At 40.9% G+C, this 23,683-nt stretch overlaps 1 protein-coding gene across 1 annotated transcript in view; it reads right to left on the bottom strand.

The window, feature by feature from the left end:
* Positions 1-23,683, bottom strand: part of LRP5 (LDL receptor related protein 5) — a 181,308-nt gene that overhangs the window by 31,266 nt on the left and 126,359 nt on the right. The window contains 8 exon segments of the mRNA XM_068398233.1: positions 756-946; positions 2,922-3,133; positions 5,402-5,604; positions 8,581-8,904; positions 11,724-11,908; positions 12,240-12,466; positions 14,518-14,807; positions 16,368-16,584. Of these exon segments, the coding sequence (XP_068254334.1) occupies positions 756-946; positions 2,922-3,133; positions 5,402-5,604; positions 8,581-8,904; positions 11,724-11,908; positions 12,240-12,466; positions 14,518-14,807; positions 16,368-16,584 (1,849 nt within the window).

Raw genomic sequence — 23,683 nt, 5'->3', positions numbered from 1 at the left:
TTGTAGGTTCTTGGATGCCTATCCTGGATTAGACATTTTGTGGGTACACAGGCAGTTTGAAAATAACTCCCTATCCAGCTTGATAATTGATGAAAGACATGGGCTGCTTTATGTTCCCAGCTCCAGCTTCATGTTTTTATCCCCTCTCTGGCAGAAGAGACCCGAGTCTGATCTTGAGTTGGTTTTAGGTGCTCAGAAGTCCTTGTAAAAAAGTGAACAATCTTCTCCTGTTTTAGTTCATTGCCTCACTACAACACAAGGGAAGGATGTGACGACATGGTAAGAAGAGCCACCAAAAATTGGAGAATCAGCCTTTTATGGCAGATGCCAATCTCTAGAACAGCCCAGCTTCTTCTGTTTTTCAAGCCACCTTGATTTACTAAGCTGTAAACTCCAGGAAAAGAAAAATCGAAGAGTTATGCAAACTTTTCAAACCATAAGGAAAAAAAAAAGGGTACGGGGGAGGTGATTTAGGGGTTCCATGACTGGCAACACCTATTTAAATCTGATCTTGCAAGAGCTGCTTTCAGAACATATCAAAAGTCAAATGGCTCTCTTGGAGGGCAGCAATCATTCCAGACATGTTTATTCCAATCACACCAAAGATGGAAGCCCACCAGCAATTATTATCTGTGACTGCCTACACAGAACTGGCAACAGTGAAGACAGAAGTTACTGGAGTCAGCATCAAAGAGGGAATGATGTCCTATACATACACACACTCCACTCCAAGTATTTAACTGCATACCACATACCTGACAAGTCACAGCTTTCGATGCGCTTCAGATCTGCATCCACCCAGAAAAGCTTTCCAAGTTTGTTGTCAATCACCAGTGCTACTGGTCGGATCAACCCAGTTGTAAAAAGCACTTCTCTCTCTGTGCCATCAAGGGCTGCACGCTCAATCTTGGGAGCTCGCTCTTGCATGTTGGTGAAGTACATGTACCTGAGAACAAAGACACCAGCCGCTTAACTGAGAGCTTCAGAAGGGAGGCAACTCACCTTTGCACACAGGTTCTACGTTGTAAGTGGGAATGGTTCACACAGGGATGACTGCAGTGACTGTTGCTCCCAGCTGCAAAGATCCAGCTGCAGAACCCCAAACATTTGCTAACTGGCATATTGAGATAGCCTGAAATTAATAGCATTTGTCCTTAATACACCAGGACATAAAATGCCTCAGCACTCAGCACTGCTGTGCTGGCAGCACTGTTCCTGCAGCGGAGGTGGGGGTTGTAAGAGACTAGCACAGACTTTCTGTAACCATCCTTGGGTAAAGCTGTCCCCATCAGTGAATCAAAGCCTAGCAGCTCTTTCTGACAAAAAACATTAACTGTCACGTCCTCTTCTTCTAGGCTGCCTTTCTTCTCAGCAAGCAGAAGTTCCTACCAAACTTGAGAGGAGCAAAGATCACAGAAGGAAGAACAACTAAGGATGGCATGTTCCTGATGTCTTAGTTCCATGAATTTTTTGTGTCTGCCTAAGCCAGTTCAGCTGCAAACAGAAGCAGTCTCTGCGCTCCTCCTGCATGGGGAAAAAAAGACTTGTGCACCCACATGATGAACTGAGAACTCCCTTAGGGAAAAGTCCACCATTTTTTCAGTGGTGGATATCGTGGGCAAACCCCCTAATACAGTGGACTATGTTGCTGCATAGCCTTTCATGACGACACAAGGAGGAGAGGCAGCATGTCAGAACATGCAGCCAAGGGAGAGGTGGAGGGAAGGATTTCTGGAATGAAGTCAGAAGAATTTCAGTACACAGATCCTCCATTCAGCTCTCCCAGGTAGTCAGTGTTCAGCATAGCCTCTACCCCATCCTTCTCCTCCTTTAATTTATAAATCATTTGAAAACCCTGACTAGAAAAGCTGAGAGTTTTAGAGATCAACAAACCCAAACTCCCTATTTTAAAATGGAGAAAGCAGATAAGCTTTTTATAAATACAAACTAGGACCAAGTGACTTAGTCCCAATAAGATTACAATCTTCCTCTAATCCCCCTCTTCCCACACCAGCTTTTGAACTGTACAGAGTACACTGAGTATTGTATAAAATACCAATCCTATAAATGCTCCAGATAGAGTCTCGGGGTACTACTGTATCCACACAGTTATGAATACTGTCATTCAATATCTGTCAAGCACATGGTAAGCCATTTAGTAGTAAATTGGGATTTAATCATCTAACTTATTAAAAAGAACAGTAAAGGACCATCTTTGACCTCTAAGAATGAAGCTACTAACCACCTTAAGTGGAGATAAGGTCTGCTGAATCTAACCAAAACTGCTTTGCAGCAAAACAATGTATTTTATTCCTGTGGGAAATCACTCTAGTGCGTCCCTACTGTTTTAACTCATCTCCGAAGTTTTTGAGATACACATCAAGGTACAACTAACCTAAAAATGTATAGAACATACGGGGTTTGGCTTGTTTGTTTTGTTTAACTTTATACTATTACATTAGCAGGAACAGTTGTATCATATGAGACATCCCTTTTGTTTTCCTGAAAACATTTGTTTTATGATGACTAACATTATGAGCCAGATGCCTAGCTGATATAAACACAGTGTAAACTCTCCTGTTTTTCCTATTAGGTGGCAGGGCTGTTGCACTCATGCAGCAAACAGGATAAGGTGGTTTTGCTTTGCTCTCCCCACCTGGGTTAGTTCCTCACTATAACCAACCACACGGCTGTGTGAACGTCTAAGTTGGCACACCAGAGGAGGCAGAAAAGGAGAGAACAGGAAGAGAAAGTTGGATACATTTATAAGCCAGAATAGAACAAGCAGTCACCTAGCCCCTGAAGAATTAAATATGCAAAAATTCTTCTTTTTAAAATATACAGATGCAACATGAGATTCACACACACAGCTGACATACATCCCAAGAGTGCTCTGTACAAAGTACAGGAAGGAATCTCACCCTCGCTCTGCATTCACTACAATGGCTCTGGGCTTGTCATGATCCCCTCGCAGCACCATCCCAATTGACTCGCCGTTCAACCTATGGACATTGACTGAATTTGTGGCCTCACAGGTCCAGTACAAGGTATGGCTGTATATATCAATGCTGAGGTCATGTGGCTGCTTCTCTGGGTTCTGGCTTTGGTTTGGAGTGCTCATCACAGTGAAAGGCTGCAAGACAACATATGGGGAACAATTTCCAGTAATTATTCTGATTATTGATTGAAGAACACTGACTGCACAGAAAGCATGGTTTACCTACCTGATGGTCCAGAAACACCTAAAACCACCCACAAGGAAACAACAAATACAAGAAATGTGATAAAGCTTAACAAAAAAAAGATTTGATTCAAACCGTGGATTAGAGGAAAAACATACGGACAAAATCCGTAAGATTACGCAAAACTCCCCAGAAAGCAGTTGTGCGGCCTCCTACAAGTAGAATTAATTAGCGGGAGATGGAAGAAAACAATAGTGAATGTTTATGCATGAAACAATCTTGAATGAAACAACGCAAGAAACAAGGCAGTCTTCTGGCCAGACCTGCACTGTTATACAGTCAGCTGATCAAATCTCTCTTTCCAAAGTCTCCTTATTTATTATTTTAGTAGTGTAGTAGATACTGATTTTCTTTAAGTCCTGGCTTCTCTTAAAAACTAAAATCTTTTAATGAAACTTGGTTCTGTTTGCTTTCATGTCAAATGGCTACTAACAACATCACCTTGCTTTCACCCTCATGTCTTTATGATAGACCTTACAAAACTTGACATTACTGCCAAGTTCCTGGAATCATTACCCTCAAGCCCTCCCAATCTAACTAACATACTATTTACTACACTTTTTAACTCTATGTTGAATACTAACATAGACTTCAATACTTTATTTCTATGAAGAGCACTAGAGCATATAAAAAAATCCCTAAAGGAAAATAATCTTTCTGTTGTTTAACATTACACAGGTTCCACTAGTGTACAGCCAAACTCAGTGCCATTGGGATAGTAATACTGCTGGCAAGGCTCCCAACATCAAAGTAGCCTTCAAAGGTGACTGCTTCAGGTGACATGATAATGGTGAGGGGAAAGCGGTGGCTTCCTTAAGTGTCCTAATGCAGCACTCCCAATCCAAACACAAAAACAGCACCAGAAGTAGTTCATATGGGTCAAGAAAGCTGAAGACACCATTCCGTGCTCAGCTTAAGTCAAAAGAATTACCCAACACTGCATTACTTGTGAAAGTTATATTTCTACAATTTGGTTTTAAGCCTCCAAGTTCTGCATAGTGATATACAGGCTTTTTTTCTTTTTATATAAAGCTTTATTTCTATTTCGTCTTGACAGTGTGCCTAGAAATAAAAAAAAATCATTCTTTTCCTGAAATCAAAGGTAACATTCAGGTATGAAATTCATATGCAACATCTGCAAACAGCACGATTTAGCAAAATTAAGTAAATATGGTTAGTGAAAATTGGAAAGTCAAAATTTGCAGGGGATCTGCATCTTCAAAGCTGTGTGACCAAGGCAGAGAAAAACACAGAGCAAATGACTCTCTATTGCAATTTGCACCTAGCAAGTAACAAAGAGAAGCTAGGCTACAACAATTAGCACCTAGCATAAATCCCAAAAAGCAAGTGCAAAACTTCTTCAAAATTCATCCACAATCATCTAGCTGCTCATCCCAACATATCTCTTCCCAATCTTAAAAGAAATGGCCAAAAAATAAAATTGTCATCTCTTCCTTTAAAGGAAACCGTAAAACCTCTAAGTCCCCAGATGCATGAAGAGACCAGTCCATTCCCATTGATATCTTGTCATATTGTTTAGATATGACTGTCCAAGAACTAGGAAAATATAACTTGCCCATTCTCCATTTCTTTTGATACTCTTATTCAAACCATAGTTTTTAAACAATCTGTTATCTTGACCTGGGAGTTAAGCTATGTTAACACATAACACTGCCTGGAAGAACTTCTTTCCACTGTTGTGTGAATAACTAGTGCAAAAGAATAATGTCCCCAACTCAGTAAAACAATTTTGAGAGTGCTTTACAACGATGACAATATTATCACACAACTGGAATGCACAATATTGATTTTAGAATACAATTTATCTGTTCTGAGTACAAATAGTGAGTCTGACTTACTTCAGTGCCCATCCTTAACTAAAGAATGCAATTCAAGACTTACAGTTTCAGACACATATGACGTACTATATTCTATTACACTTCTTTGCGTATGAATTAAAATCACGATCCTAAAAGTCTTCAGTAATTTTCAGATATGAATAGAATATACATGAATAAATGCTGGCAGGAGTAAAGATTAAACTGATGATTCCTTGGTGCAGGGGACGGAAGGGCAGGGGATGGAAGGGGTAAGTCAAGCATAAAGTACAAAGCACACAAAAAGACGGACACAAAACTATATACACCATGTAAACTTGCCTCAGTGCCATCATCTTTGGCTCTTTTTATAATATTCTGACGTCCATCCACCCAGTAGATCAATTTATCTAAGGGATCATAATCAATAGCCTTGACATTCCTTAGACCATGCATAGGCAGGATGATATCTGGACTTTGCTGATCATCTGGTATCATCCGGCTGATTGCAGATTCTGGCTAAATAAACAGGAAGCTGGCAGGGGCTGAAAAAAAGCCAAAATAGAATGCATAAGAAAAACGCAACTCACATGGTCAAAAATATGCCCACACAGAAGACAAGGAATATTTAGGACAAAATCCCAGAAACCACAATTGTATTCACAATGAAAAACTAAGGTACATCATAATTGGAGATTTTTGCTATTAAGTTGAAAATGTTTCTTTGTGTTACTTCTGGAAGGTAAATGTGCATACCCTCACCAGAAAGTATTTCCTTTTCATATTACGAAATAACTATGTTACCCATGTGGAATTTAAGTAACACCAGTGACAATGGGCAATACACAGTCACAGGTTTTCCTATATTATCATAGAATCATAGAATCATTTAGGTTTGAAAAGGCCTTTAAGATCATCAAGTCCAACCATTAACCTAGCACTGTCAAGTCCACCACTAAACCATGTCCTTAAGTGCCACATCTACACATCTTTTAAATACCTCCAGGGATGGTGACTCAACCACTTCCCTGGGCAGCCTGTTCCAATGCTTGACAACCCTTTCGGTAAACAAATTTTTCCTAATATCCAACCTAAGCCTCCCCTGGCACAACTTGACAACTTCCTCTTGTCCTAGTACTTGTTACTTGGGAGAAGAGACTGACACCCACCTCACTACAATCTTCTTTCAGGTAGTTGTAGAGAGCGATAAGGTCTCCCCTCAGCCTCCTTTTCTCCAGACTAAACAACCCAAGTTCTCTCATCTGCTGCTCAGAAGACTTGTCCTCTAGACCCTCCACCAGCTTCACTGCCCCTCTCTGGACTCGCTCCAGCACCTCAATGTCTTTCTTGTAGTGAGAGGTCCAAAACTGAACACAGTATTCAAGGTGCAGCCTCACCAGTGCCGAGTATAGGGGGACGATCACTTCCCTTGTCCTGCTAGCCACACAATTTCTGATACCCAGGATGCCATCGGCCTTCTTGGCCACCTGGGCACACTGCTGCCTCATATTCAGCCAGCCACCAATCAACACCCCCAGGTCCTTTTCCGCTGGGAAGCTTTCCAGCCACTCTTCCCCAAGCCTGTAGCATTGCAGGGGTTGTTGTGCCCCAAGTGCAGGACCCAACACTCAGCCTTGTTAAACCTCACACAATCTGCATCAGCCCATCAATCCAGCCTGTCCAGATCCCTCTGCAAAGCCTTCCTACTCTCCAAGAGATCAACACTCCCGCCCAACTTGGTGGTGTCTGCGAACTTAATGAGGGTGCACTTGATCACCTCATCCAGATCATTAATAAAGGTATTGATCAGAACTGGCCCCAATACTGAGCCCTGGAGAACACTACTTGTGACCAGCCACCGACTGAATTTAACTCCATTCACCACAACTCTTTGGGCCCAGCCATCCAGCCAGTTTTTTTACCCAGCGAAGCGTATGCCCATCCAAGCCATGAGCGGTCAGTTTCTCCAGAATGCTGTGGGAAACGGTGTCAAAGTCTTTACTAAAGTCCAGGTAAACAACATCCACAGCCTTTCCCTCATCCACTAAGCGGGTCATCTTGTCATAGAAGGAGATCAGGTTAGTCAAGCAAGACCTGCCTTTCATAAACGCATCCTTTCATCCAGTTAAAATTTCCTTATAGGCTACTGTGCCAGGATGCCCGAAGCTTTGTTGGTTTATTTTTTTTTTAAGTCAACAGTTCATTTTCTATTCATCTGCTATTTTTACTAGAAACTTAAATTCACAACCAGTGAACTGGCAGGCTCATAATATCACACACAGGGGAAAAACAAACTGACAAACAACAAAATGAATTTCAAGTGCATGTGCACATTGCTCAGACTACTTAGGAGGCTGTTTTGTTGGATGTTATTTTTGCTGACTTTATTAAACACTTAAGAGAAAAAACCTTTTTTTTTTCCGAATTTTTATTCGACCCACCTACACACTTAGGTAAGGACTGGGAAAGCTTCAGTCACACAGCTGAATCACCTAGAAAGCAACTTCTAGTAGAACAAGAAAGACCAGACTGACAGTGCTGTTATTTCTAAGATTTGAAATACAAATCTTCAGCCCTAATTCATGTCACAAAAATGGATACAAAACTTCATACTCTGAAGGCCAAGTGCAAGGTCCTGCATGTGGGTCAGGGCAATCCCAAGCACAAATCCAGGCTGGGTGGAGAATTAATTGAGAGCAGCCCTGAGGAGAAGGAGCTGGGGGGTGACGGCTGATGAGAAGCTCAACATGAGCTGGCAATGTGCGCTTGCAGCCCAGAAGGCCAACCGTTATCCTGGGCTGCATCAAAGCAGTCTGGCCAGCAGGTCGAGGGAGGTGGTTCTGCCCCTTTACTCTGCTCTCGTGAGACCCCACCTGGAGTACTTGCGTCCAGCTCTGAGGCCCCCAACATAAGAAGCACGTGGAGCTGTTGGAGCAAGTCCAGAGGGGGCCACGAAGATGATCAGAGGGCGGAGCACCTCTCCTATGAAGAGAGGCTGAGAGAGGTGGGGTTGTTCAGCCTGAAGAAGAGAAGGCTCCAGGGAGACCTTATAGCAGCCTTCCATTACCTGAAGGGGGCCTACAGGAAAGCGGGGGAGAGGGGCTTTTACAAGGGCAAGTAGTGTCAGGACAAGGGGGAACAGTTTTAAACTGGAAGAGGGTAGATTTAGATTAGATATTAGGAAGAGATTCTTTACTGTGAGGGTGGTGAGACACTGGAACAGGTTGCCCAGAGAAGTTGTGGATGCCCCTCCCTGGCAGTGTTTAAGGTCAGGTTGGATGAGGCTTTTGAGCAACCTGGTCTAGTGGGAAAGGTGTCCCTGCCTGTGCCGGGGGGGTTGGAACTAGATGATCTTTAAGGTCCCTTCCAACCCAAACCATTCTATGATTTAAAGATCACCTTTAAAGCTAAAACCTTTGAAATGGACTTGTGATATCCCTTCCCTTTCTGTACTGAAAGGGACCACAAGCACCTGGGAGCCACAAGCACCGAAGAATATAGTAGCAAACAAAAAGGCTTACAACTACAGTTCCTGCTGTTGGGATCCAAGGTATAATGAGCAGCACAGCCACACCTAAATCCATTTGGTATGGCAAGGCACAAGTGACCACAATGGCCATTATTTTGCACACAATCGTTCAAGCCATCCTGACGTGAAGAATGGAAGACCAATATATCCATCACAAAATCCAGATGGCCCTGAATAAGTGTCCTGTTTTTCCCACTGGTCTTGTCTGCTCTTTCTATGCTGTGAAGATTCCAGTCTGTCCAGTAGATGTAGTCACTGTATTGGGTTAATCCGAATGGATGAGGTAGATCATCTGCTATGATTTCTCGTTCTTGTCCTGCAAAAATAAGGACAATCAACTAAAGGACAATTCCCAAGTCATAAAATGAAGATTGTGACTGGCATCAAGAAAAAGTTTTTTACTCCCTTTTAAAAATAAAACCTCATTTCCCAAGTTAGCACAATGGGATTCATTATTAAGCAGTATCTGCTCAAGAGGTAATCTAAACACTTGCATTCAAAAACCTTATCCTGATACTGTCTTGCCTACAGAGCAATTTGAAACTGTGCCAGTGTATTGTCATTTAAATAAATACTACTCTGTACGTCTTATGCTTATCATCCCAAATAGATATTGGAAAATATACTCAAGAATACTATCAGCTCCAGGAAGCACTTAGGCCAATTAAAAAAAAACAATTAATATGCACAAAAGCAACAACATACAACGAACTTGAGATTCACAGAGAAATAGCTATGAGAAATTACGGTGTTTCACTCAAGAAACACCAATCTTTTGCAGTGCAATTTAACATACAGCTCTCCAAGAGATTAGGAAACCATTTGTTTGGCAGAAATCCCAACACTCCCACACTCAGTGGCTCAGTTAGCAACATTCACAACACATTTAACACCTTCCAGAGCATTTGATGGCCTCTGCCAGAGAAGCACTACTAAAGTAGATAAAGTCTTACTGTAAATCACCTTCCTAAACATTTTTAAGCATAAACCTCTATGAATCACTGCCACTTTATAGCAAATGAAGATGTAGCCTTCATCAGCATAATCTCCTCCTGCTTCAAACAAACATCCAATGCTAGATTCTATGGAACACCTCATTTCTCTTCCCCTGCCCTACTTTCCATCATGCTGTCTCCCTTTGGGCCAAGACTGAAGAAGGAATGAAAACCCCGAAAACTAGAACATGAAGCCACTTCCCTATAAACCACCTGAATTAAATATAGATGCAACCTTCCCAACTACTTTTAGGCATCTAAAGTGTCCAAGTTAGGGGCACAGATATCCTGCACACTCTCAAGTACTACTTAGAGCAATTCTGGTCCACAGCGATGAATTCAGGGGACAGGCTCTTTTGAAGGAAGCAGATAAGCTGTCTAATTGAATTTTGATAGCTGGTAGATGGATGAAAATCTCCCAAAAGAGTGATTTTTTTTCTGGTGGGTGATGTTTATAATACCCAAGATAAAGGTGGGACAGCATCCATTCATCCACTGAAGAGTGCTTTATTCATTGCTGGTGAGGTAGATGTTTCTATCAGCAACACTCATTCAGATCTCTCCTAGCAAGGAGACCGGCACTGCATAACGTAGGCCAAGTCTAAAAACATCTCTTTAACCGATGAGCCCACTTGCTAGAAGACTATCTGAGTCTTTATAATCTGCTAACTAAAAAGACATCATACAACATTGTTAGTTTCAGTACTCATCCTTCTACTTTCTCACTACAAATAAACGTTAACAGTAGGTTCAGCTTTAGAACCAGTTTAATTTACCACAGATTATTTCAATATTGTGTTTCTTCTCAATACCACAATCAGTTTCTAGTTCAAGCTTGCCTCTGGCTATTAATTCTCTAAGTGTAATGCAGAAACTTAGTAAGAGCTTTGATAGATCATGCACTCTGGATGGAAAAAAAACAACTCTAGATAAAGAAACAATCTTCCTGCAATTTCTAAACAGTAACATCCATTCAGTAGTTGTCATCCCAAAGCAACAAGTATAAGAAATACAAAAGCAGTGATAGCCTCAGAATCCAAAACTGCATTGCGCTCTCTGTTTTCCTGTGCTTAGTAGATTCTCTATACTCTGAAGATATGCACACACAATAACACCTAAAAAAAAAAAATCTCACTGTAACAGTAGCTTTTCACAATTTAAAAAAAAAAAAAAAGAGCTGCAGGGAAATTATATATGTCATCAATCAGAGCACTGCTGCAACAATCCTTTATGAATTTGCTTAAATACTCTTATGTTCTGCCACGTAAACTTTGATTTTTACATTGGAATCCTAGAGGCATTAACTCCCATCTCACAAAGGCCTCTCCTTGGAAACAGAACAGGGATAGGATGTCAGGTCAGGAACTTCTGGATTCCATTTCTGATCCTATCATTGATTCACTGTGTGGCATTTGGAAAAGTATATAAACTCTGTTTTCTCAAAAAGGAATTCGTATCTGCCTCAGCTAAAACCTTGAACACCATTTAATATTTATGAAACATCTGGAGGATACAAAAGCTCTATGTCAGCTGCAGAAAACAAAACTCCCTTCTTTTATCCAGTTAGTTATCATGTCAGTATCAATGTGAAAGTTTAGTAAATCTTAGTACACCCCTTGTATGTATAAATGAAATGAAATTCCAATGGAAGATACGAAAATGCGTAAAGTTGTGTACAAAACATGCAATGATACACTGCAGAAGTAGCGGCATAACCTTTCAGACTGCAGGAAATGCAAGCAGTATTTTGGTTTTGGACTAATACAACTGAAATAATACTTCAACAGAAAAATTAGTGTCCAGACTGAAAAGTCAGGGGTGGTTTACAGTGAACCTGTACGTTGTCCTCACATTGAGAAACTCAGAGGTCATCTCTGCTTTGGTAAACCACAGGCAGCTTCATACCAATAGAGAGAAATTACATCATATCTCACCATCATTATAAATCATCATATAGTTATTAATTTAGGAAGCTTTTTTTTTATCTCCTTAAACATTTAACTCTCTGTTTCCTCTCATAAGAAAATTATACTTACAGATTTAATATCAATTATATTATTCCAATTTCATATTATTCAATTGCTTTACTATGGTAAGTGCATATTTCTATACTAGCTGGTGTAATATAACACTAGATTACCTAGCATATTTGATGACTCAATCATGCTTGTGTCTAAGTCAGTCCAATACAGCCTTTGGTCCACATAATCAATAGTGAGGTCATTGGCACGACCCACTTTATCCACCAAAGTGATGCTGTTTGTTCCATCCATATATGCTCGAACAATCCTAGGTTTACCTCCCCATTCAGTCCAGTACATGTAACTGCAATGAGAAGTGGAACAAAAATAGTACATCAGCTAGGTAAGTTGTGTTTAGCTGCATGCTTTGATTTTTCTAAATTTATTTTCAGTTCTTTAAAAAAAAAAAAGGAATAGCCCATGTAGTTATATGCAGTATTACAGTACTCCTTTTTTAGACAAAGGCAGAAAAATATGATTGACAATTCTTAATTCTTCATTGTAACCCACAGGATTGTGGAGTGTTTATCGTCTTTTCAAAGACCCTGAAGAAATGGAGCTATATAAACTGCCAATTAACTTGTCACATAGAAGAATATGCACACAAAGCTTTGAAAAACAATACTGTCCCTTACCCTTTGGTAGGATCAAGAGCCAGAGACCTTGGATTGTCCAAGTCCTTCCACACAAGGACCTGCCTATACTGTCCATCCAGGCGGGCTACTTCAATGCGATTGGTTCCAGTATCTGCCCAGTAGAGGTTCTTCCCCATCCAGTCTACAGCCATTCCCTCAGGATAATCTAGCCCAAACTCAATCACATGTTCAACAGAGCTCCCATTCATGAAAGCTCGGCTTATGGTCTGGAAAATAATTGTGTAAAAATATTACAGCATTTACGGATACCCCACTGAAATAAAAATGAATAATTATTATGAAGTTTAGTGTAAAAAAAAGAAATTAGAAAAAAAATCAGCCAGTGCTACATTTTTAAAAATAAATTTCTGTTGTCAAAAAAGATACAGACATTCACAGGATAAAAAGACTTGAATTTTCAGAAAGCTAGTAGTTTCTGATGACCAGTCCAAGACATCTGAAAAGGACATGATTTTCAGAAAGCACTATATATCTGCATATTATTCCTTGCCCCTTCTCCTTCTCTTCTATTTGCACACAAAAAGTTTTTTTTTTAAAATTACTTAATTCACTGTAATGTTTTAAGTCTCAGAAACACATCTCAATTCAGAGAAAGCTGAATTGTCTCTCATTATCAGTGACCTGAAGCAAGTTTGCTGATCCCATCTACATTTTAGTTACGCACACTCAACAAAACAAGTCATAGGGCAAGGACTGTGTACATATAAATAAGCCTCTCCTAACAAGGAGCACTGAAACAACCCCCAGGTAAATCACTGGTAACTTCCAGCACCAATGTACAATTACCCACCCTTGTTATCAACGCTAAGCAATCATTCTACTGCCTGCTAATACTTCAGCTATTAATTTCTTAATAATTTGATAAATTAATGTATCAGGGTAAGAGACATTTTATATTTTTAAAGGTAAATGTCAAAACCAGAAATCATGTAGTATATTTTTACAGGTTCAACCCACATCTCAGAAAAAGTATAATCGCTTTTTGAAAATGAGTCCTCATATAACCAGAGGCAGGAGGAGATCAAGGAAGGTCACCAAAGGAAAGGGAGATGACTATGGGCTCTGAAGTTACACTACTTGCTGCTAAGCTGCAGGAGGTGGGGAACAGGGGGAATGAAAACCCAGTCGTGCTGAAACACGCTGATATGTATGTGAAAATACAGTATGCTGCATAATTCAGGAGGCCATAAACAGGTAAAATGTTTTCCAGTTCTGCACAGAATGAGACTGGGATCTACTGACGCAGTCAAAGTAATGTATTTTCCACTACAAATGGTTAAGACGACCGTAGCTCCAGCTCTCCACGTGCTTGAGTGAGATTTATTTAGTTACTGTATCTGCAGTACACTAATTTATTACATTGGCACTGTTCCTGAAGGAAAGGTATCCACACCACAAGCAGCACTGTTAACGCTGAAGCACAACCCTCATTAGTCTTCACAGAGAGGCTATGGAAACTGCACGTGCCCTGCAGTCACTGAAAGTGAGCTTTTCCCTCTTATGGCTTAGGCACATTGGCAAGAAAACTTTGATTGCTCTTGGAAAACATATTAAGAGGCTAAACAGAGGAATCCAGTTCCAGTGAAGTGAATCTTCGTTTTCTACCATTACTTCATTCACTTCAAAAAGCAAAGTAGCACTGATGAACAGCATAACACTCACTTCAGCATGCACGTGGATGTGAACCAAACATGTCACAGGAAATGCCAGACTCCTGGGGAACAGACTGATATAGAACCGTGGGCAGGCGGGGGCTTAACACAGTGTTGAGGGGACTGGACAAGTTCCCTGGCCTTTTCTGTGCCAAGCTGGAGCCACAGACTAACAGCAACCAATCCAAAGTTCACTTGCCAAGTTTTAATATTGAGTAAGATTGCCTTCCAAGTCAAAACTGGAAGAGGATAGAAAGCTCAGGGTGTTGCCAAGCTCAATGTTTAAATTACTCTACTCTGTGACATGAATACAGCTTTTCTACAATAGATACATATATGGATGCAACACATGCAGCGCCCAAGACTTAGGCATTCGGTATGAGCAGACACCACTTTGGATTTTTATTTGAAGCAGGAAGATGCCTGTCACCCAACTGTGCATTCGCACTCTACAATGCAACTGTCTTCATCTCCAAGAGCCTCCTTGAATGCAATTCCATGACAACATTAGCAACTGCAGGACAGATCATGTAACAGAGACCTTTGTTAGATCAAAGTAACTGCTCTGTGGCTTTATATTCAGAGAATTCACATGTCAGTAATACCTTCAAACTAACATCAGTCCAATAGATTCTGTTATCAGAGACATCAAAATCCAGAGCCGATGCTTCCTTGACTCCAGTAAGAGGAATAGCAACATCATTATTATTGGTTTCAAGCGAAATCCTATGAATTGCTGCTCTGCTTGTGAAAACTAAGAAGGCTTCAGGAATGATGCAAGTCTTCATGTCACTCAACAGCTCAAGGCCAATGGGACAGGCACACCTGGCCTCCTGCGGTGTAAAGAAACATAGATGGCTGCAGCCTCCGTTGTTCTCTGCACATGAGTTAGTTCCTTAAAAAAAACAAAACAAAACAAAACAGATATTGGTGCATTGTGGAGGTAGGGGAGCAAGGGGAGGGGCGGAGGCTGAGTGGAAACACAATGTAATTATAATTTTTCAAGATAAGTTAACACTATGGGTTGTCAACAGGGAATTCCAAAAAAACCCATTAAAAACTCTTTCTTTCCTTCTACCCAAGGATTAGGAAACTGGTCCTATCCCTCCTATAGTACAAATAACAGCTACAAACATATCCTTCTGGTTTCCCCAAAGATTAAATTCCTTCACTGAAAGCAGGTAATTACATACATGTCCAGCTTGGTTATTTTTGGCCAAGTATCCCATCTTTGTATGTCTTTAAAACCACCAGTTTTACAAATGATCAGTGATACAAAATGGTGAGCAAAAAGCTGGGTAACTGCAGTTCTTTCCCAGCTGTTTAATTTAAAGCTGAGAAGATTCATTAGCAGAAGCAGTTCCAACAAGATCACCACAAGCTCACACTTATTTTTTTTGTGTGAACAATCATGACTAGATAGGGAGGGAATGTGGAGGGGAAAGTAAGGACCAAAAGATAAATGAGTGCCTTTCTCCATCTGCTGGAACCAAGGATTTAGGTATTTAAAGACTGTTACCACAAAAAAAATCTCCAAGATCAGTCTCAACCAGGTTTCTTTTAATTTTCCCCTTTTAGGACATACATATTTCAGCCTCATGCTGTAACTTGCAGCTTGAGCACTTGATCACCCTTCAAGTAAAGCATCCTGAAAGGCAGGAAATCCATGTACTGGCAGGGTGTAATTTGACAACCTAATTTATGTGATTCTGTTGCAACTATTCTCAGTAATTTTAATAGCTGACCAACAAGTCCGTTTCCTGCTATGCCCAGACTCCGGTGTTCCAGGTAGTAGACAGATCTGTGGTGAACACGCATCTCTCATGAGTTACTACTGAAACCAGGAGGTCCTGTGACATACTCCTCTGCAAAATGCTAGCAAAGGACCCAAAACACTGGCTGCACCTTTCAGCAGATGCAGTGGAAGAACACAGAGCTTCAGTTGGTGATCCCATGCTAAGGGCAAGATTTAATTGTTAAGATTTAAGTATGATTTAGGAGTTGAAGTTAAGTGCCACGTGCTTTGAGGCAACGTTTTAATGGCCACTAACTCTGCCTATACCACCCAACATAGTAAAAAGCATTCTGCTAACTGAACATCACCGGGATTTTGTACTGGAAGAAAAGAGCAACAGAAAATGGAGCAGTTCTGTGAGCACCAGAAGTAATGATTCCTATAGACTGGAGGCAGGAATAAAATTCTCCTCATAAAAATTCAAAGAGCATAGTGGAAGCGGTGGTAGACATGTCAAATGTCACTAAAAACTGGAAGCCCATACTTTTTTGCAACACTATATTTTCCCAGCTTTACAAACAATAGGTGTAGTTTCGCTTCAAAATGATTCAAACATATGAGACCACAGTTATTCTCATTACAGGTGATCAACAGTTGCTTAATGACAGCAGGCCCATCTAGAAACTACTATAGATCCATCCTATGATTGCTCATGCTTACCAAACACTTTGGTAACACTTGTTGCTTTAAGGCCCATTAAATCTGGCAGCTGATCAATAATGATGTCTCTGCTAGCCTTTATCTTGTGAACTCTTTCAATGCTTCGTCTCTGCCAGTCAGTCCAGTAGATGTAATCTCCGAGCAGCGTGAACCCAAATATATGTGGAAGCTTATCTTCTAGGAGGGTTTTCCTCATTGTTCCATCAACATTTATGACCTGTGAGATGCATGAGAAAAAAGGAAAAAAGAATCTTCTCTAATGCGTGTACAATTAAAATAGCAATATCAATCATATTTTGACAACTCCTCTATCTTTACACAAGAACCTCCTGAAAGTCATAGCATGCTTCTTTAAAAAGAACGTACCTCTAGGTTTGTTGAAAGAGAAATACACTGGAATGACAAAACTGAAAGTGGCTTATCTCACCCCTTCTCCATTGAAAAACCTAAGCAACATGACTTTAACTTGCACCAGTTCAAACCTACAAAGACCACCACAAAGGGAGTGTTTTTTGGGATGGGAGTGAGGTTCAGGAGATTTTTAATCTCCATTCATGTCTTGGTCTCACTACTGAAGAGTACTCTCTCCCCAGAAACAAGGGAATGCTGGAGTGACCTTCGGCACTCAATCACAGGGAACAGAGGCCATCAGAATTCTTTCAGGGCACAAGACCATGTAGAATCTGCACTTTCTGAAATTTCATTTCTTTTATCATAAAAGAATTAAGTTTTTCTCACTCTTGTGATAAGCAAGATCTTAAAGATGTGGAGTAAGTATTGACTTATATAAATTTGTATTCCAAAAACTGCAGAGAAAGCAAAATAGTACTGGACATGGGATAAGCCCCACAGATATATATATGCTACTGGTTGATTATTTCATAACCAGTTACTACAATGACCTTGTGCTACCTCACTTTGCTTGGCATAAGGAAAGAGATTCATATACTCTGACCCTGATCAATAATCATTGGGCAAGATAGAAAATTAAAAGGTCCACATACAATTCCCCATGCCACATGCCTGAAGTCACCTCCATCTACTACACAAACTGCAATAACCTTTTCAATCATCCAGACATCTCTTACCCATGGCAAAGAGTGTATATTTATAAGACTCAGGCAAAATATTTACCTAACAAATCCCCAGATTCCTCCCCATCCTACTTCTTGCAATTGGTAGCTGCAACGTAACTACAATATTTTTAAGGTGCTACTTGAAAATTTATACTGTGGGCAGCATCAAGTTCAGTACCATATTAAAACCAAAACAAAAGACCACAACTTAAGACAATTTATTTTCCAATGTGATTTAATCAAACCTCTATTTGTTGCTAGAAATGCTTCACAGGTCGACAACTGCTGTGCTTTAATTTAGGCTACCGTGGCTTGTAATCGAGGTTTTAAATAGTCTCCTCTTTACTATTATTTGGAAATTATTTCTTTATTCAGATTCAAAATACTAAACCTGTACCTTGCAGGTGGTTAAGCTGCTTTCACCGTGCAACACTTCTATTTTCTTGTGATTTAAAGACAGCTATGGTTGTTTCAATACTGTATTCCCCCAACTTTTAAATTGCTAAGTGCTTAAGCAATATTTATCTCTTATTCAAAAATGTCTATAACTTAAATGCAATGTAATATTAAACCATTAAATGCCTAACAATATTGCGGGCAGTCAGAATCAACCATCAGTTTTACCACAATTTAATACAGGTATTATAAAACAGTAAGTTGTAAGGCTCTGTCCATACACGGTAAGCAGCAGAAGCATCTACAATTTCTTTTTTTAACATGAACAATGACAATCACCACATCTTACTAAATTAGCATGTGAATTTCAGGATGTTCACTCACACCCATGGTAGATATCCAAATAAATTCAAAAAACAGAATCTCCACTTCGAAACCGTATAATACTTTACAAATTTGTGAAAACAACACGCAGTTCTTCTGTGACACAGTTAATACGGGCACATTTTCGCTTCAGAGAAATACAAATAAGATCAGGTCACCAATTTTACTATATGAATTTTATCTGAAAAAAAATGTTAAATGCTAGCACACTGTACTGGGTTTGTATGGCAAGGCCTTGGTAGTGGGGGGGGCAACAGGGGTGGCTTCTGTGAGAAGCTGCTAGAAGCTTCCCCCATGTCCAACAGAGTCAATGCCAGCCGGCTCCAAGACGGACCTGTCATTGGCCAAAGCTGAGCCAATCAGCAATGGTGGTAGTGCCTCTGTGATACATATTTAAGAAGGGGGGGAAAAAGTGCTGGGCAGCAGCAGCCCTCAGAGAGAGGAGTGAGAACATGTGAAAGAAACAACTCTGCAGACACCAAGGTCAGTGAAGAAGAAGGGGCAGGAGGTGCTCCAGGTGCCGGACCAGAGGTTCCCCTGCAGCCCATGGAGGTTAACAGTGGAGCAGATATCCACCTGCAGCCCATGGAGGACCCCATGCCAGAACAGGTAGATGCACCCAAGAAGCTGTGACTGGAGCAGGCTCCTGGCAGGACCTGTGATCCTGTGAAGAGAGGAGCCCATGCTGGAGCAGGTTTTCTGGCAGGACTTGTGACCCCGTGGGGGACCACACTGGAGCAGTCTGTTCCTGAAGGACTGCACCCCATTGAAAAGATCCATGCTGGAGCAGTTTGTGAAGAACTGCAGCCCATGGGAAGGACTCACGTTGGAGAAGTTCATGGAGGACTGTCTCCCATGTGAGGGACCCCATGCTGGAGCAGAGGAAGAGTGTGAGGAGTCCTCCCCCTAAGGAGGAAGGAGTGGCAGAGACGTGTGATGAACTGACCACAACCCTCATTTCTCTATCTCCCTGCACCACTGGGAGGGGAGGAGGTAGAGAAAATCATGAGTGAAGTTGAGCCTGGGAAGAATGAAGGGGTGGGAGGAAGGTGTGTTAAGATTTGGTTTTATTTCTCATTACCCTACTCTGATTTGATTGGCAATAAATTAAATTAATTTCTCCAAGTCGAGTCTGTTTTGCCCGTGATGGTAATCAGTGACTGATCTCTCCCTGTCCTTGTCTTGACCCATAAGCCTTTCATTATATTTTCTCTCCTCTGTCTAGCTGAAGAGGGGGAGTTATAGAGTGGCTTGGGGCACCTGGCATCCAGTCAGGGTCAACCCATCACATACACACGAGACACACACTAGATCTTCCAGACACCACCAGTCAAACAGCAGAGGTTAGCAGTCAACTACTGCATCCTATATTTATCTATGCTATACACAAAAATCATCACCATAACACAGTCTGTCTTGCAATGCTAGAGTGCAGATGTCTTCAACCGCAGAAGAAAACAACTTCCTGAGAACTTTAAGACTATCTAGCAGCGTATGTGCATTTGAACACATGCTACAATGTAAACCTCTGGATTCCTTCCAGACAAAAAGCCTCCTGCTGAAGACAGTTAAAAATAACACTGGCTTTCCTGAAAACTAAGTTTCAGGCGAGTTTTGTGTCAGCCTATCAACCTGTGATTCTTCTACTACTTGATGAAGTAGCAGAGACTGAAGATTAATGTCTTTTTATTTTGGCTAAATAGAGTACACTTAAAAAAAAAGGCTGTATCTGCGATTAAAAGCCAAATGGTTCTGCAATTATCTCATTACATCATGTCCAGGCAAACCCCAAATGCTCACTTATTTAAAACAGTATCAATCCCACAGGCAGTACTTCAGGTTCAAAAGTTCATCATGCATACTCAGGTGCTGGAGCCAAACTGATGCCATACAGTAAGTAAACAAGACACCATTTCCTTTATAATGACACATCATCAGGATGATAATCAAACTACCACATTTCCAACTACTTTTACAGATACGGACAGTAAAAGTATAATTCAAATACCAGAGCTGCTGACTAAAATACACCAGAAGATTTGATCCAAGGATGCAGAAACACACATTATTTAAATCCATGTACATCTGTGGATGCTGCAGATGACACTAAGCTGTTGAACTCCATGAACCACATGAACTTCATGAACCTCACGAAGTTCAACAAGGCTAAATGCAAGGTTCTGCACCTGGGTCAGGGCAATCCTCAATATCAATACAGGCTGGGGGGATGAATGGATTGAGAAGCCCTCAGGAGAAGGACTTCGAGATAATGGTGGATGAAAAACTGGACATGAGCTGGCAACGTATGCTTGCAGCCCAGAAAGCAAATCATGGCCTGGGCTGCATAAGAAGCAGCGTGGCCAGCAGTCGAAGGAAGTGATTCTTCCCCTCTCCTCTGCTCTGGTGAGACCCCACACCTGGAGTACTGCATCCAGCTCTGGGGTCCCCAATACAAGACAGATATGGACCTGTTGGAGAGGGTCCAGAGGAGGGCCACGAAAATGATCAGAGGGCTGGAAGACTTCTGCTGTGAAGAAAGGCTCAGAGTTGCGGTTGTTCAGCCTGGAGAAGAGAAGTCTCCAGTGAGACCTTATTGCATCATTCCTACATTATATGGCTGTTCAAGCATAGTGAGAATGGAGATCCAAAATGTGGAATCAGACAGCAATAAAATGCTTAATGGCTTATATTTTGCCTAAGAAGGTAATGGAATAAGTGCTTGCTCTCTCTCTCCCAAACATCCCTCCCCGCAATCCCGTGGGCAGAAAACCTATGAATCCAAGCAGGCTTCCCTTGGATGCAGAAGGGCAGCCCTGACTTGGAAGATTTTTCTGTGCCGTGGGCAATCAAGCTACCTCTTAGTGGTAGCTAATTCATGGCAACAGGCAGGAAACACTAACTAACTGTTAGACTGTCTTCTAGTAGCAGCCAGGGCAAAGCTTGAACAGTGAGCTATCACATGCAGTTCAATATAGGTACACATACATAGTCTTTACTTCAAATTTTCCTCCCATCCATCTTCCCAGAGATTCACCTCTACTCTAGCATATTAACTGAAACCATGAGGATGCAAAATAAAAAAAATCTACAAACAGGCCTCACAATATGTCCAAAAGCACAACTCCTTTCATTAATAAAAATACCGCATTAACTCATCATTTAATATCTGAAATGGTGTGTAGCCTGCCAACTGCAGCTAAAGGGAAGCTGTTAAGGTGAATTCCTTATAATTCAGCACAAAGAGACTAGAATAGGCTTTTTTCTACTAAGGGTTTTCATCCTCCTTCTATAACTGATAAATGGATCTCAACTTGGGTCAAAGGATAAATGCAACACTAAATCTGCTGTGCTTTCCATACGAAACACTGAACGCCCTCCTTGAACAGAGGCACACACTAAAAGCCCCTGTTTAGTCTTAAGACTTCAATGACAAATCTCTTAATGAGGCATCACCAAGCTCAGCTGAAGTCTGTTGTGGGCAAAATGAAATCAACATCAAACACCTTAATGAACTGAATTACACAAAAAACATGATAAGGTGATACAGTGTGATGGTTTTTTTTAGATGCTGCTGCAGTGTATGCAAAATGATTTAACAAATATTTCCAAATATAACACTCAAAAGCTCCTGGCTCTTTGAAGAAGATTAAAGTAAAACAACGCAATTAAATTCTAACATCAGTGTGATTCATGTAGTCAAGTTATATTTCAGGTGCATCTGTGAAAAAATCCACTATTCAGCACACATATAGGATGTTGTTTGACACAACAACAAAGAGAACTCAGACACCTTGCTCCTATATTTAATTTGTTAAGATAAAACAAAATTTATCCAATTCCTACAGACAAAGCTGTAGTCAAATGGAAATAAATTCTTGGGCTGAGCTAAATCACTATGCGAGCAGTAAGCAGATACAGCAGGCTGGCAATGGTAAAACGACATGGCTGCCGTATTATTAAGAGACCCATGTGGTGGGCTTGTGAGTCTGTGACTCTCACCTTGCGGATCTATTCCTCTTCCCCTGCGAAAGAGGCGGGCTACACTTTCTTTCGCTGTGAGGGTGACTGAGAACTGGAACAGCCATCTGGTCACAGTCCCAGGCAACTGTCTCTAGGTGGCCCTGCTTGAGCAGGGGGATTGGACCAGATGACCTACAGAGGTCCCTTCCAACCTCAACCATTCTGCAATTCTGTGAACGGCTTCTAACGATTCTCACCAGAAGACTCTAAAAAGGCACCTCAAGTAAAAAATGCCCAGTCGTCTTTGGCTGGAGAAAGAACTTGTGAGACAAATCATGTGGGTGGCAAAGGGAAAGACAGGGAAAGAAAAAGACGAAGAAAAATGGAGAGAAGTGGAAAACTCCGGAGGGTAAAGAAGCCTGCCCCAAAAAGAGAAGAGTGAAGCAGCTGTGAGCAGTCTGTACCACAGTCTATATTCAGCTGAGTATAAGCTATTCGTTAACATTTCCAACAGCTGAAACACAATCACCTTTCATCAATGCTTCGGGATAAAAGTGAACTTTTTTTTTCTGGTCTGAAGGGGCTTAATGCCAGGCATGTACTGGAAGACACTGGCAAGCAGAAAAGAGAATAACTTTAAAACAAACAGTACCAGAACCCCTATATCAAAAAAGGGTGGGATGGACAGAAAACAGACGTATCTGTCCATTTTCCCCAAAAGAAGACAACTTGAGTCTCTTAGCAATCTGTTGCCTCAAATACTTGAGTAAGACTCGAGAATTTAGAAAGCAGTTCCTCATTGCTGTCAATAACTTCTGTCCACCTGGACAATATTTAGGGTACTTGGTAAAAGCCGCCTCATAAATAAAGTTAATCAGGTTTCTATTGTTATTACATTTCATGGATTAATCCTACATGTACTATTGTGTCTCTTCTTTCAAATCATTCTCATTTCAGGTAAGTTTTGATGTTGACGTACATTTTTATTATTATTTTCTGAACTCTCACATTGCTTAGGTGTTAGTGTTGGTCGCCAATTGCAAACTATCAGCTCCCACTTACATTTAGAATAAACTACAAATCAAGAGAGCACGGATAATTAATCTGTACAACACAGTGAGTGAAACACCACTACTGAACTGTGGATAACAATTTGCCATTTCCAAATACACATAGTGACACACCATCACCCTTTTCTTACGTATTCTTTTCCTTTCTCCAAGAGACATTTCCTCATTTCTCACTGCAGAACATGTCACTTTAGCTTGTTGAGGATACAGCATGACAAGATACTTCTCTATGGCTACACATATGGGTCATATTTTCACTCGTAATACAAAAGCCACTTTGAGATGTTCAGTAAAGAGAATTCCAAGGAGGATTATTTTTTTGGCAGCCTTCCCTCACAAGTTCCTTTACAACCTCCTAAAGCTAAAGCACAGCAGTAATGGCAAACCATCTCTGCTACTAGGCTCTATCTTGCAGCCTTGGTGGTATGCT

This window comes from Nyctibius grandis, chromosome 4 (assembly GCF_013368605.1).
Source record: "Nyctibius grandis isolate bNycGra1 chromosome 4, bNycGra1.pri, whole genome shotgun sequence".
In the NCBI taxonomy this organism is placed as follows: domain Eukaryota; kingdom Metazoa; phylum Chordata; class Aves; order Nyctibiiformes; family Nyctibiidae; genus Nyctibius; species Nyctibius grandis.
This window is presented reverse-complemented; position numbering and strand designations above follow the sequence as displayed.